This window comes from Primulina huaijiensis, chromosome 8 (genome assembly GCF_012295235.1).
Source record: "Primulina huaijiensis isolate GDHJ02 chromosome 8, ASM1229523v2, whole genome shotgun sequence".
Classification (NCBI taxonomy): Eukaryota; Viridiplantae; Streptophyta; class Magnoliopsida; order Lamiales; family Gesneriaceae; genus Primulina; species Primulina huaijiensis.
The window spans coordinates 1,593,878-1,610,806 of NC_133313.1; the positions used below are offsets into that span (position 1 = coordinate 1,593,878).

The 16,929-nt window shown below is 35.0% G+C and overlaps 1 protein-coding gene across 4 annotated transcripts; it reads left to right on the forward strand.

Annotated features, from left to right (window-relative positions):
- LOC140982442 (disease resistance protein At4g27190-like) lies at positions 1-5,568 on the forward strand. 4 transcript variants are annotated; one of them, XM_073448945.1, is made up of 4 exons: positions 1-147; positions 646-3,822; positions 4,262-4,759; positions 5,185-5,562. In XM_073448945.1, exons 2-4 carry the CDS (start codon positions 703-705, stop codon positions 5,299-5,301), a joined length of 3,735 nt encoding a protein of 1,244 aa, XP_073305046.1. In that variant the 5' UTR covers positions 1-147; positions 646-702; the 3' UTR covers positions 5,302-5,562. The 4 variants fall into 4 exon arrangements, with proteins under 4 accessions (XP_073305046.1, XP_073305048.1, XP_073305049.1 ...); XM_073448946.1 differs by lacking the exon at positions 1-147 and having other exon boundaries at positions 512-3,822; positions 5,188-5,559; XM_073448947.1 differs by lacking the exons at positions 1-147; positions 4,262-4,759 and having other exon boundaries at positions 508-3,822; positions 5,185-5,568.
- The last annotated feature ends 11,361 nt before the right edge of the window (positions 5,569-16,929 follow it).

The window sequence follows — 16,929 nt, forward strand, 5'->3', positions numbered from 1 at the left end:
TTTTTTTAAAACAAGTACTTATCTTTCTGCCCAAAACAAATCAAGGATTACTGGTTTTGTGTAAGAAGTAGAAGAAGAAAATGGTATCTATCTCTCATGAACCATAATCCGTTCCAGCAGTGCTCCTTCGGTCATGATCACAGCAGAGTGAGTTCCTTGCATTAATCTCTCCTTCATTCAGATCTGATGTTAAAATGCCTCATATGTACTATTTTTGTCAGGAACTTGTGGAATAATCTAAATAGATTGAACTTGTCAGAAAAATCAGGGACCATTTGGTGTTGTCATAGATGGTACTCTAGGAAGAGTGCAAGTCAACCCGTCTCTAATCTCATCGCCTTTTCTGTTTCAGTGGAAGAAAAGTGAGAGAAAAATGCTTGCAATTGTTGAGGAAAATTAGTCAATGTTTTGTCAAATGCTGTCAAAAAAGTAGTAATTTTGTCGGCAAATTTTTGAATAAATGTATCTAAATGAAAGCAATGAGAAGAGGTAGGTCATTTGGGGTTGGCATATGGTACCATTGGGAAGATTTCTAAGTCAACCCCATTATTTCTTCTTTGTAATTTCATTCTCAGATCTAACTCAACTATTCTACATCGAAATCCCATTTCTTCTTCAATCTCATTCCATCTTTCTCTGTTTCAGATAACATAGAGGAGCAGATCCACGTTGGATTTTCCATCTCCATTCGCTTGTTTTCTAATGGCAGACTGTTGGTTAAATCCGCTTAAATATGTAAAAGATGTTGGCAAATTCATAGTTACTGAGGTCCTTTGGCCTCCCGTCAAGCTCCATATCAATTATTGGTGGTGCTTCGACGGAAATGTTGAAGGCCTGAGGGATGAAATTGCTTGTTTGGAAAGGGAAAGGCGCAATATGGAGGGAAATATTGAAGATGCTCGGCTTCGTGCCGAGAGTGCTACGACTGAGGTCGAAAACTGGTCAAATGAAGGCACTCAGAAGCTTGAGAAGGCGACGAAGATTTTGCAAGGCTGCGATGATCTTAAGCGATGGAATATAATCCCGCGGTACTCGGTGGGAAAGAGTGCCAAAGAAACAACAGAAGGCATCGCAAAACTACGAAAAGAAGGAAATTCGATTAGGATTGCTGATCCAGCCCCTCCGGCACCAATGGTACCTATCTCTCATGCACCAACTTTGGAGTTTAAATCGAGAAAAAGCATGGAGGAAGACATCATCAAGTCTTTGAAAGATGGCAACGTCCGCATGATAGCGATTTGCGGCGCCGGAGGTGTTGGGAAGACAACTATGGTGCGAAGAATTGAGGAAAGGGTGAGAAAAGAATTTGATGAGGTTGTGACTGTAGTCGTCAGTCAACAAACTGACAAGACTAAAATTCAGAATCAAATTGCAGAAATATTACGTTTGGGTTTGAGCGAGAAGACTTTGGATGGTAGAGCACATAAATTGCGCACCAGGCTAAAGGATTCGAAGAAGAAACTCATAATATTTGATGATGTTTGGAAAAGCTTTGAGCTGGAGGATATCGGAGTTCCTTACGGAGGATGCAAAATTATATTGACATCTCGGCTGAAAGATGTATGTGAAGAAATGGAAGCCGATAAAGTAATTGAAATACAAGTCTTAGACAAAAAAGAAGCTTGGACACTTTTTAGAGAGAAATCTGGTGATTGCGTTGATGCTTCACATTTGCTTCCCACAGCAGAAGAAGTCGCAACAGAATGCAAAGGTTTGCCAATTGCGCTTGCAACCGTTGGTAAAGCTCTGAAAAATAAAAGTATACAGACATGGAAAGATGCACTTTTACAACTGAAAGGAGCTAACCCATCGAATTTCCCGCAAGTTCTAGAAAATGTTTATATGCCTCTGAAACTGAGTTACGATTTCTTGGAAAATGAAAGTGAAAAGTCCCTTTTCCTGCTATGTTGCTTGTTTCCCGAAGATTATAATATCCGGATTGAGGACTTGGCTTTGCTCAGCTTTGGGTTAGGCTTGTTTGAGGGAATCAACAATATTGAAGATGGAAGAAACAGAACATATCATTTATTGGAGAGGCTTAGAAGTCGTTTTTTATTGATGACCGGTAGAAATGAACACGAGGTAAAAATGCATGATGTTGTTCGTGATGTGGCTATTTTCATTGGTTCAAAAGAAAAGCAAGGGTTTTTGGATGTGTGCTCAATGGATTCATCTCGCAATTGCAATTGGATGTCGGTGGAAATTTCAAATATTGCCAATGCCAAGCTTCCTGTTGGGTTGGATTTTCCAAATCTTCGTCTCTTGATGATTCTGAATTCCAATTATTCAGAATTTCCAAAAGGATTTGATGTCAATGATATTTGTTTTAAAGGTATGGAGGAGCTGACAGTCTTGTATTTTTCACATCAAAATTTTCAATTACTTCCATCGTCTCTGAAATTCCTAAAAAAACTTAGAAAGTTGAACTTGGAAAATTGCAAGGTGAAAGACATATCAATTGTTGGAGAGTTAGCAAGTTTGGAAATTCTTCAAATCCGGTGGTGTGAATATGTTGAAGAGTTACCAGCAGATGTTGGGGGATTGAAATTTCTAAGATTACTAGAATTGAGGAATTGCCAGAAACTCAAAAGAATAGTGGCTGGTGTCATATCAAGCTTGGTTGGGTTGGAGGAATTGAAGATAGTTGGTTGCTTTTTTCACAGATGGGAAGCAAAGGGAAATGTGAATGCTAGTATTTCAGAACTTGAGTCTCTCAGCAATTTGACTTGCTTGGAGATTGATATATTTGATCCCAACTTGCTCGCCCAAGAGATATTGCTTTCAAAGCAGTTAAGAAGATATCGAATACATGCTTATGAGGACAAATATTTATTTGATGTCATGAAGCATGAGAGAATAATCACACTCCAATTACCGAGAGACGTGACAATAGGGAATTGGATTCGGCGACTAGGAAAGAACACCCAGTCGCTAGAATTACGTGGAGATGGTTCAAACGATTTTAATCTAGGTGAGATGGAAAGCTTGAGGGAGCTCGTATTTCGAAATTGTTCAACGGTGGAGAAATTGATGAATGCAATCGATTGCAAACTCCCCATGTTGGAGCACCTGAAGCTGAGAGAACTCAGAGAGTTGGAAGAGATAATTGATGGTACAATTCCAGAGGGATCCAATTCCTTCCAAAATCTAGAATCACTAGTTGTTGAAGATCTTCCCAAGTTGGGATATTTGTGGAAGAGTCCAAATCAGAATGTTTCACTGGTCAATCTCAAGACCATAAGCATTGAAGATTGTTCCAATCTACGATATCTCTTCTCAATGGCAACAGCAAGGAGTCTTCTCAATCTACAAAGCCTTGAAATTTCTTTCTGTGACACGATTGAACAAGTGTTGTGGAATGAAATGGAAAGCAACACAGAGGCTTCTATTATTGAGTTCCCAAAGTTGAATACACTGCAACTGTTATATCTGCCAAATCTTTTAGCTTTCACCCAAGGAGTTGAAATCATAAAATTCCCCCAGTTGATAGAACTAGAAATCAACTACTGCCCAAATCTCCGAACCAAAATCGACCAATTCCCTGCCGGCATGATTGAGAAGATCGTCGTTGTTGATCGTGACAATTTAGAAGAAATATTTAGGGATGATGGAAATCGCCACATCATATTCCAAGAATTGAGGGAACTGAGACTGGTGAATCTCTCATCCCTGACAACATTCTACGGAGGGGTTGAAAGCATCAAGTTTCCAAAGCTGAAAGTGTTGACGATTGGAAATTTGCTGAGGCTGAATAGTTTTGTGCCAATAGATTCAGAACCCACCCACGACCATAATTCTCTTCATTTATTTTGCAATAAAAAGGTACGTCTTTTCTTCGTATTTTAAATAATATAACGTCATATGTGTCCAGATGCTAATTAATATACAGATCGAGAAACAAATATTTCATCGTTATTGGGTTTGAATAGTATAAGGAATATGTATAAGATTCATATACTGGTTTTTGTTTTATTTTATAATCTTGGCCATTGCTAAAATTGAATTTCTTTGAGATTTTTTTTTTTTTTATGTTTTGTTGCATCAACAAATAATATATANNATACAATCAGCAAATAAATTGTTGATATTGTTGTTGTTGTGCTATTTGTAATTTAGTGTTAGCTAGCAAAATGGGAAGTGATTATGTTTTTATACAGTTTTGATTACTTATAGTCTATTTAGATTCTACATTAATTTATATTAAAATGATTTCATTTTGAGCAATCGATGAATTGTTATTTAATTTGTCTATCTTTTGCAGGTTGAAATTATCAGCCTAAAGACACTTGGTCTATTGCACATTGCTGATAAAATAAGCAATATGTGGTGTCGTCACATCCCAGTTATTTTCTTTCATAATCTTGAGAGCTTGTTTATATTTAAAATTGATGGCATCAGAAACTTAATATCATCTTCAATAGCAAAAGATCTTGTTAATCTCAATAAATTAGATATAAAGTATTGCGAAGAGATGATTGACGTGATTGAGGATGAGACACATGTAACTGTTAACTCTGTCTTTCCTAATCTGGAATATTTGGATATTGAAGTCAATTGTAAGTTGAGAAGTTTTTGCCAATGGAAGCACGCATTTGAGTTACCATCCCTTGTCAATGTTCAAATAGTTGGTTGCCCCCTGATGAAAACTTTCACTTTGGGATCTCTAAGTACGCCAAAATTACATCGGTTCCGGATAAATCACGAGGACATTGAAATGAAAGACTTGAACGGCGGCATACATCATTTCATAAGTACTAAGGTAAGTTTCTACGAGTATCCAATACATATCTATCATCTTATTACAATGTATATTTGTTGTTTATATGTTGCATGTGTTAGAATGAATTTTTGCTTTTGTTTCATTCAAAAAAGTACGATCCCTCTTTATATTTTGTCTTTATAATTATACTAATATTTATGTTATGTTCTCTTACTGTATTGGACTTGTATATTTAACATTGTCGAATTCATTGTTTTGATAGGTTAGCATTTTTATTATTGTAATATGCTAAGAGTATATTTTTCTTTCAATATTATATGCCTTTTTATTTGGTAAATATGATTAACTCGTTGAATTATCGTAATTACTCTTCATTATGATAGGTTTAATCCTAAATTTGTTTTATTATGCAACTGCTGCTTGATGGAGGCGTTGTCATTTCACTTAAATGTGATAATATATAGCAGAATGCAAACGAAGATGAGAACAAGGATGAGTACAATGAGGATGAGAAGCATGAGGACAAGAAACAGATAGAAGGCGAGGAAAACACGGAGAGCAGCAACAACAATCTTATGTGAGGTGATGGTATTCAAATTGATTTGTTTATGTTTTGCTAGTTTGGATTGACTTTGATGATAAATATCATAGTAGGAAGCGTGATAAGGCAGCAAGAGCCTCTGATTTCGGCAAGTGCTCTTTAAGCCCTTGTTTCTTGTATCTAATGTTTTCTGGTCAAGTTTAGATGTTGAACCTTTCTCCAAAATGCTTCCAATCTTGTTTACTAAAAATATGAGGTGCATGCAACAGGTGATTGTTAGCTTAATTTGAATATTTCAAAATTCTGCTTTAATATATTTCCACATTCTTGCATTCAAAATTTTATATATTTGTGCCTTCAATTTTCGTTCCTTGTACTTTATAAGAAAATATTGTATGTAGTTCAACCTTTCCCCTATACACATCCAGAATCACCCTATATAGGTATACAAAATATTAGACAAAAAAAAAAAAAAAACCACACACAAACCATGTATGTAATAAATTACTCAACCACCATAGCATATGAAATAACAAATAAGGTGTCAAAAACCTGACCAGTCGACAAGATCCGATTCGGCCCGAAAAAATTAGGATCGCGTTGGAGTTTTCGGGTTCGGGTCAGATCGAGTTGAACCCGATATATGGTCCAAAAAAATAATCAGGTCGGGTTCGAGTTGACCTAAAAATTTTCAGTTTTTTTAAAATAATATAAATAATCAGCATTGCTTACACTTTTATATATTGTATGTTTGAAAAAAATTTATTGTTTATTTTGTAATTTTTTTTATTTTTTAAACAATTGTTTATTTGATTTAGTAAATATATTTTTTATTTTATACAAATTTAAATCATATATTAGAGATTTTGTAATTATGTGTATAAATTAAAATATTATTTTTATAAATTTTTATTTAATTATTTTTAAAAAAATCAGGCTGAGATTGGGAGTTTTCGGGTTGGTTCAGGTTCGGATTCAAGTTGAGCAGTTTTTTAATACTATCATGCGTCAGACCTGACCCGAATCCATCTTGACACCCATAATAACAAACATCAAATGAGTTTAATAAAAGATGTCCTTAAAACAAATCTTTAAACAATTTGAAACATTCATTCTTTAGTTGTATTTTAACGTATATTTATCGATAATTTTATTTATTTATTTTGATACAATACATGAAAGATTTATTTTCATTTTATTTTTTTTAAAAGGTCAAACATCATATTCTATTAACACGACCTTTTTTTAAAAAAAATTTCACGAACTAGGCCGGCCAAGGTTATTGGTCGCTAACATATATAATTAATTCTAAGGCCCAACCAACTAAAAGAAACTTATGATAGTTCAACCCACAACGCAAACAGATGTATAATATATTTGTTTTTTTTTTTAAACAATGTCATATATTTTTTATTGGAATCAAATGTTAGATTTATTCAAACTATTTTAATCGTTTGAGTTTCTAAAATTTTTTAACAAAGAATTTTCTACGCATATATGTTTGTCTTTTTGCAATTTGTAGATTGACAAATGTAATGGCTCAGACCACTTGTAAAATTGTCCGCTTTGGCCCGTGGTTTCACGGCTTTAAAACGCGTCACAAAGGGTTGCTACACGCTCATTTAAATGTCCAGTATCTCTCCTGTGGTTTGGCGATGTGAGATTTCGCTTAAGGTCCCCTTGTGACGTGTTTTAAAGTCGTGAGGGTTAAAGCGGACAATTTCACAAGTAGACTAAAACCGTTACATTTGGTATCAGAACGACTACGTAAGGGTTTGGGATGGTGTGACAAACCTTAGCAAGGACGCTGAGTCCTAAAAGGGGGGTGAAGGCCCTTAGGCGAAATCTCACATTGTCAAATCACTGGAGAGATGTTGGGCATTTAAATGAGCGTGTAGCAATCTCTTGTGACGCGTTTTCCTTTGCGATGCGTTTTAAAGCCGTAAGATCACAGACCAAAGTGGATAATTTCACAAGTGGTTGGGCCGTTACAACAAATGTACACTATCAAAACCATAATTTTACCCATAAATTATTGTCCATTTGAAAGATATGGAGTTTACATTTTTGCTTACCTCGAAGAAAGTATATTAGCAAGCTGCTGGCTTAAACACGTGTCCTAATTTGTAACAAAAATCGCATAGACCAGAAGTTAAAAAAACGAAACTGGCAACTCCCACAAGAAATTGGTAGCTCCGACACCATTGCACATTGTCGTCACTTAATATGCGGCCTCCCAAAAACCTAAAATTCTGGATCCACCCATGGTCCTATCGTCATAGGAAATTCTTCAGTTAATCTTTTCTAAGTGTCACTACGTCCTTGTAATATATCCTTGATGATTTCAATATATGTTACTCATATATTTCTTTCCTAAAACCATCCACACAATTTCTTTGTGCACTCGGTCATATATTTTTCTAGGTCAATAAACACCATGTTTAAGTCTTACTTTTTCTCTCAAAACATTTCTTCTAAGGAGGTGTATAGCCTCCATTTTCGACCGTCCATGCATAAATCCGAATTGATTTTTTGTCACCTTACGTAATCTTCTATCTTAATTTTTTTTTCAATCACCCTTTCCCAAAGTTTTATGGTATGACTCATTAGCTCAATGTCACTATAATTCACATAGTTTTGTATATCTCCATTGTTTTTAAACAAGGGAACTACTATACTTTTTCCAGTGGTTGGGCATTTTCTTTGTTCTTCATATCTTGTTAAATTGCTTTGCAAGTCATCCATGGTTACCTCGATAAGAATATCATTGGGTCTTACTGTCTTTTTGGTCTTCATCGTTTTCAAAGTTTCATCTACCTTTGAAGTTTGAATTCTTCGATAAAAACACATTTTCTTGAATTTTCTATGAGCCTAATTATCTTGACCTTCATTATAAAGGTGATGAAAATACATTTTCCAACGCTCTTTTATTTCCTAGTAATTCACTAACACCGTACTTGACTCATCTTTAATACATCTTATTTGATTGAGATCCCTTGTTTTTCACTCTCTTGATTTAGATATTCTATAGATCTTGTTTTCTCTTATATTGTATCTTGTTTTCGATAAAAGTCGGCGAAAGCTTTATCTTTAGTTTATTGCACCACTTTCTTGGCTACCACATTTTTTTTTCTAAGTTTTACTCATTTTTAAAAGTGTAAAGTAATATACAGACGGCTCTTTTGATCTCGATCACTTTCTCTTGTTCTTCGTTTCTCACGACCAAGATTCTTTTTTTGGTGGAATTCCTTGAACCATCTCATCCTGATCTTCATAAAACTTTTGTTTACTAGCTTCACCTAATCCTACTTGAGATGCATAAATAATGCAAAGTATATTAAGGTTTTTTTTACTACTACATTCGAGTTCCTAAGGAGATGCAGCGGTCCTCGTAGTCGAACCCTTTCATATTTGACACTACACCTGAGTCCCTTTGGAGAGGTAGCAATCCTTGCCAAGATGTTGCAGTCGGACCTTGAAACACCTTCTTTCTGGGGAACATCCTAGAATTAGAAAAATAGTTAAAGGGGAGTGCATGCATGAAAATTGCCAAAGTTTTACGCTGGCGCAATCCTCCTCCTCTAACTAGGCTTGGGATCGACTATGGCGGAATTTCTTAAATTTTGTCTGGCGATAAATGCAATTAGAGCACAAATACAAATAAATTCTAACCAAACCAAAAAAAAATAAAAAATAAACCAGACCTTTCATACGGTGAGTCAAGCAATAAACTTCGACATCTATTTTTTTCAATCATTTGTGTTTTGTCTTAAATCAAATTCCTTTTTTTAGTAAAATGATTTTTAAAATATTTTGAAAGTACAGAAATAAGGAGTTCATTGGTACTCATGTTTGTTTTAGTAACAACGGATTTTGTAAGTATTTCTTTGTAAAATTTGAATTGATTGTTGATTACGGATTTAGTAGTTTGTAAGTTGGATTAACATGTGATTAATTAGGCTATTTAATGAGTTTTTTTTTTCTTTTTGAATTTTGATTAACTTGTGTATGGAAAATAAATAATTAGATATTTGTGGAATTTCGAAATTGGTTTCATCTACACCATGAAAAATATTAATAGACTAATACATTCTTACTTTTAAACAATCAAACACATTTCACCTTTATGTTATAAAAATTTAAGTATATTTACCCCTCTCATATGAGTTTTATATTTGATTTTTAAAAAACACAGGTCTAAAATACTATTAATTTTACATAAGATGTTTTTTGTGTTTTTGATTTATTACATGGTGTGTGTTGATGCAATTAGCCCTAAATTTAACTCTTGAATTTGAATTTTTTTTTGTGAAGATAAAACTTGTAATTTTATTGATTTAAATCATCCATTACAAGTTTAATCAACCAAGAAGGAAAATCATCATTCAACCAAAAAAAGGGTGAAAGAGAATCAAAAGCAAAACGAGCAATGCTATGGGCTACATTATTTGCCGTACGACGAACATGAATAAGCTCAGATATCCCAGAATCACTCATACGCTCTCTAATATCTGATGCGCAGAGTTCCGTATAACCAATATCATCCCGAGTGGTAGTGACTGCTTGCACTGCCAATAAGGAGTCGGTTGCAACTTGAACATCAGTAAAGCCTTTGTCATGCAGGAGAATAATACCTTCTCGAATAGCAAGAAGTTCACCATGAACCACTGAAATGGGTTGGTTTACTGTTTCCCAAAAACCAATAACAGTCGGTCTAGTTTGTCTCGGAGTGCGCCACCAATGCTAAAATGATGTCTATCCTCATCCACGACCGCATCTACTTTGAGTTTTAATGTGCTTAATCTTGGCGGATTCCATATCTTCTCCGGATTACTCTTTTTTGACGCATCCTCAATTTTCTCTTTAGCATCCTCCATATTTTCGAAGCTTTCATCCTCAAGCAGCGAAGCCCTTCCGCGATCCGGACCGGGGAGAAAGTTCGAATACCCAGTGCAACACCATCCACGTTTTTCTTTAGCATTCAAAATACTGTAAGTGGGTTTTTGCTGTTATTATATAAAATTGCACATTTATGTTTATTTTAAGTGGCTCTTGATATGTATATTCTTTCAATAAATATGGTTCACTTATTTAATTATTTCTAAAGTGGACTTTTGAATATATATATTATTATATAAAAGATTTGGCACACTTATTTTCTTTTTAAGTGAGCATGATATATTTGGAAAATAAATTAAATATGACTTTGAAAATTCGATCGGCATGATATATTCGTTTCCATTTGGTATGAAATCCCCTGAATTATTCGTTGTTAGATATCAGTTATAATATTTGAAGGCATGTTGAATTATTTGAAATGCACTGTAATGATTCGATTTAGAAATGGTAAAGGAAATTCCGAACTTTGATATGTTTTGTTTAAGCCCTGATGCGGTGGGTTATAATAAACGTTCCTTTGGCCTCGCTCTTTAAAAGAGTAACATATAGGGAACTGATCAGTAAAATCATAGAAAATGAGATGATTTTCAGTGCTATATTTGTATTTGTGTTAGTATTTGGTTCAACATGCTTAATATTGATATTTTGATAATTTATTCGTATGTATATCCTTGATATTTGTTATGCACGATCGGCCATCATTTACTGAGTATTTCCCAAAATACTCACCCCTTACTTCCTCCCCACCCAGATAAGAATGAAGAGCAAATAGATGAAGAGGAGCAAGAGCAATTTTCGGGATGGTAGAAGATCTCGAGTTATTTCAGAAGTTTTAAAGTTTAGTTTATATTTATCGTTTCCGCACTATTAAAACATTTTAATCAGTTTATTTTGGTATTTAAGTTGTAAAGACAATTTTTTTTGTTAATTATGAGAAATAAACTGGTTTTGATATATACTGTACCATGAGGCTTGTTGTTTGACGATTATGTGATTGTTGAGCAACGCCGGTGTCGACTAACCCCGTCTCGGGGCGTGACACAACCTATGAGGGAGGAAGCAACGGTGGCGACGATCAAATCCTTACGGGTTTTCTCCAAACACGTGGCATAGCTGGGGTTGACGGGCTCGAATTTGCAGGTGACGTCTGGTCGAATAAGGCGGAGATTGGAATTGTTCACACAGTCGGAGGGGGAGACGGAGGGATCTGTGCAGAGAGAGATGCAGTCGGATACCGAGCACGTGCCGCCAGAATCGGATAATATGGAGGCGTTGACGGCCAAGATGTAGGCCATAGTGAGAAACGTGGTGGTTCGGCACGGAGCTCGGTGGTGAAGGTGGTGTTCCTGTCCTTGAGCTTGAATCGTTTTCCGATTCGGGTTTTCTCGACGTACGAGTTGAGGCGGGATACCGTGGACTGTATGTCGGTTGGCGGCGGCGGCGGGCCTGACTCGACGTCCATTGTGGCGGAGGATCTTATGATTCTTGTTTTGGTATCTGAACTAGCTAGTTTTCACGAAGTTGGGTGAACTTCTTTTTATATTGTGTTTTGATTCTATTTTTGGACCTCACATATTTAAATATAATTTATTTAATATGAAAATTTATTATTTAACATTAATTAAATCGTTTTTAAGTACTAATTTATAAATCTTAATTATAAGTACCAAAAATTAGGGAACGAAACATGTCCCTCTGTTTTATTTAATACTACCACATTGTAAAAAATTATAAAATAAAAAATTAATAAAAATGCGGTATAAATAGTTAGATGGTTAGAAAAATCAGATTTAAAATCTAACAATAATATAATAAAGATATAACAATAATTTTAATTTAATAATTCACCAAATGAAAATTAATTATTAAGTTTGAGATGAGTTTAAAATAAAATGGATATTTACAGTATTTCTGTAAAATTAAAAAACACCTCACCAAATTGATGCAAATTAGTTAATAAAAGGTAGTCAACTTTAATCGAACTTCAATTATATTTAATTTTCATTCGTTTGGCAATCAAATCTTGTAGGTAATTAAAATTACACAAAAAAATTTCTGTGAGACAATATCGTATGTCAATTTTGTGAGACATATCTTCTATTTTAGTTATCCATAAAAAAATATTACTTTTTATTATAAATATGTATGTATTTATACGGTAGAAACGCTATTCCATCCCGATAAAATCGGATTTTATTTTAATTGGACTCAAATATCCTAAAAAAATGCATCATTAAATATTTTTTTCGACATATAGAAACTACAATTATTTTATTGGTCATCTAAGAATTTTTATGATATTAAACGTTAAATATAGATAAGATGGTTGACTTTATGATTCCTCGGTCAAAGGAAGTTTCACCATGCCGTGAAAATAGGGATTTGATTATTATTTAAAGGGTAAATTTGCAATCAGTACCTAAAATGATTAAGTTTGTGTTTTAGTACCTGGAGAGAGAATATTTTTGAAAAAATACCAAGAGTACCCTTATTACCTAATTTTATTTTAATTGATCCTCGCGCTTCACAAAATGGTATCAGAGCCTTAGGTTGATTTATTTCAAACACAAAAATTTTTGTTACAAAGAAACGAAATGTTTGAGGAGGAGAATTTCGAAAATTATGAATCCGAACTTAGGTTCGAGAAAATTAATTTACAAGAATTATTCCAATATTTTGGAATATAAACAAGGGAATCTAACTATCGTTAGATATCAGAAACAGAAAGGGAAGCATCAGTACCCTCAGGTAAACTTATGATTCAATCTAATAAGTTTATGGAAATTATACCAGATTCTTCTAAGCTCTCTTAGATCTTAGAGAACTTCAAAAAACAGTACAAAACTATGGCAATATGCTATATTTTGTACCACAACGAGTTGAAAAAATCCTTGAAAACCAGGAAAAAATTCTTGGAATATTAAAGGATATTCAAACAAGAATTCAGAAACTAGAACAACAACCAGGTTCTAGTAAAAGAACTTCAGGAGGATGGTTACCACCATCATTTGGTACTGAACCTTTGTTACATCAACAAGGAAAGGCCAGAGTGGTGTCAAAATCTTTGACTGAAGAAGAGAAGATGATCAATCTAATTAAATCTGTCTCAGAAAAGAAATTAATCTGATGACAAATTTAGAAAGGATTGGTCTGGATGATCTACAAGAACTTGCGGAATCTTTCGCAAATCTCAAAGTTGTAGATCTAAAGATGAACACAGCAGGAGGTGAAACACCTGCTATAACCTGGTCATCTTCACAGGAACCACCAAGGGAAAGTGTGGGATCTCAAAATATACATATGAGAGAATCTCAAACTGATTTCCATACTGGTGGAGGTTCACACCCTGCGGGAACAAGAACTAGGAGAAATCAAATTCCCTTGCACCAAACCCCCTATGGGAAAACTGTTTTAGATCCTATACATCCTTACGGGGTTATGCTTAACCTTGATGTATTAGATTTCAAAAATAGAGAAGAACTCATAGATGATTGGACATCTGCTATGAGAATTGCAGCAGGAACACTTGATCTCAACAGAGAAGGATTCATTAAACTCCTAGAAATGAGTCTTATGGGATCAGTGAAAATTGCTTGGGACATGACTTCGGTGGAAACTAAAGAGTCGGTCCTAGCCGGAGAATCTCTAAGCGAGATAGCTGGAAGAATGGCTACCCTATTTAAAACACAATTTATAGGGGTAGACTATTTTAATAGTCAAGACACAGAGAAGAGGAAGAAATATACTCAAGCTCTGTATAGTTTTGAATTACATGACATCTGTTTAGTAGATGAATACATTATGTTATTCTCTAAATATAGATGGAATTTGGGAGTCGAAGCAGACATAGCTATGCAGCTTTTCTTCGCAAAAATGCCAAGTCCCTGGAGAGAAATGCTCATAAGGGAATATGTACCTGGAAATCCATATACATTGGCACGAAGAGCTTCTTTCCTAAAAGGAAAATTGGCGGAATGGTGCCATTTGGCAGCATTACAAAAGAATTACAAACGCTTAAGGGGTATCAATAAAAGAACTCCTTTGTGTTGTAAGGAAAATGATCTTCCAACAATTATTGGAAGTAAACCACAAAAGCATAGAAGGAAAAGTTTCAGAACTCATCCTTATGCTAGAAGTGGAAGAAGTTCTTGGAAACCAAGGACAGTATGGTCCAGACAAAAAGCCAGATCTTATAAATCTGGACAAAGAAGCGGACCATCAAGGAGTAGGATATCCTCCCAAGCATCGAGTACATCTCGGAGCACAGGAAGAACACCTACCAAGAAAACTTTCAGAAGAGCTCATACACGAGCTAATGAAAGTTTTAAGGATTGTAATTGCTGGACATGTGGAGCAAGAGGTCATATCTCAACCAACTGTCCAGAAAATGAAAAAAGAGGTATCAAACGCTTCGATCCAACTCCGGATATTGAAGAAGCAGTTTATTACCAAGATCTTATTCAGGTATACCGATTTGAGGAGATTGCCTCAGATGAGAGTATATATGAAGAAGGAGAAGTTTTAAGTCAGGGAGAATCCGATGGAACTGAATCGGAATCTGACTGAAAACGAGGTGTTTCGACACGAAACACATGAGGATTTGTCTGGGTTCTTTAGCCAGACAACAATATCTAATAACATGGTTCAAAGAATCATGAAAGAAAATCCTAGTCTACAGAGATACCAAGGATTCTCTGCAGGACAGGTAGAAAAGTTCTTAGGAAATCTTGGCCTAAGAAACAGAAAGCATCATCTAATCTATAAAGTCTCCAGAAGGGAAATGGCAATCCCAATGGAACTTACGGGAAATAGAATGGAGATGCAATTAATTCCTTCTGAAGAAATAAAGGAGGAATTACAAAAACTCAAGATCGAAGTAGCAAGGACTATGTCCTGGATTCATATTGGAGCAATCCAAATTATGATAAAAGCTACTTTCAAAGAAGGTATTGATTCACCCATTGATATTGCTATATGCGATAAAAGAATGGGGAACCTTCAAGATTCAGTACTGGGAACTATCTCAGGAAATCTCTGTGCAGGAAAGATTGTAGGAGTTATCTATCCAAGGATAGCCTACAACCTGGCAGATCGGGATTTTAGCCGAGCCTTGACATTACATCAAAATTTCAAGGAAAAAAGGCTAATGAAGGAAGGTAATAGACCATATTCTATTACCTATCAAATCTCATATGCTTTATCTAATACACATCATTCAGAGTTGTTTATTAGAAATGAGTTTATTGAGATACCAGAAATATTCGGAAAAGTTGCTCAGGCAATTTATCCAGAACGAATTGAATTTCCTGTAATACAGGAAACAGATATCCAAATACAAGACAAACCGATTCTACAAAGGAATCAGAGTCTTAGATTGGAATCAAGAAGACTATCTTTTCAGGGAGATAGAATTACAAGCTACAGATGGGGAAAAACCCCTGTTCATGAAACCCAACAGGAGCTGAAAAATTTTTCAACAATAGGAAAGCTTAGATGCCCAGAAGGGTGGAAGGAAGTCGAAATAGTATTTGATATTACGAAACAGAGGAATCAATTTCCTTGTAATACAATTTACTATTTAGAACAACCCATGATAGGAACTTACCAAGGAATAATCCAAGTCGGAAAATTGGAAGTTCATATCACAGGGATTCCAGGAAAAGAACCAGATCAATTGGTTCTTGGACTAGAGTTTCTTGAGGAACATAAACCTTGGAAACGTCTAGAGTATGAAATAGAGTTTATGGTAGAGGATAAGATTTGGAAAATCCAATGACCACAAGCCCATTCTCGATATACATTCCAGTTGGAATGTTATATGAACAATATAAGGCAGAATATTTTGCTGCTTATATTGATTCAGGAGCTGGCATTTGTACAGCAAAACGAGCAGTTTTTCCAAATAATTTGGAAGAAGAATTACCAAAGATTGCTGGAAGAGATTTTTCCAGAAGAATCTTAATCTTATGTAAGGGATTAAGATGACTGAAATAATGATTGGCGGTGCGGGGCAAACACCTTGGTACAAAGTGAAAACACCACCAATTTATTTTCATGATACAGGAGCTGACATTTTACTAGGAAACAATTTCCTACAAATGTTCAAATCCTATACTCAAGAAAATGAGACTAGAAGATTAGTGTTTACAACTCCTTGTAACCACAAAATTATAGTCCAGAGACTAAGAGAGGCATTTTACAGAAAATCGCCGATCCAGTTTCGCAGCAAGCGTGGTGATTCAGGACAACTTCTGAACCTAAAAATGAAAGATTTTAGAAGGTTTGGAGAAACAATGCTCCAGCTGAGAGCAGATAAAACTCTCCAACCAGAAGATATGGAATACCTGAAGATAACTTTACATCAGAATGAAGTAGAGTTTGAATCTAAGGTATCCTTAGAAGATGTCAAGAAAAAGATCAAAGAAAATTACAATGAAGATCCTTTGGCATGGTGGGACAGAAATCAACTCAAAGCTTGCCTTAAAATTAGAGAAGGCAAAGAGTATGAATTTGTCCGTTGCAAGCCTATCCCAATGAATATCATAGATCAAAGGGATATGCAGATTATAATCAAGGAACATTTGGACCTTGGTTTAATCAAAGCAGGAATGTCACCATATAGCAGTCCAGGTTTTCTGGTAAGAAATCATGGTGAGATAAAACGAGGAAAACCCAGATTAGTTATTAATTATCAAGAAATTAATAAGATTCTGGAGTTTGATGGGTATTTTATACCTAGTAGAGAACATCTAATAAGTTGCATACGCAA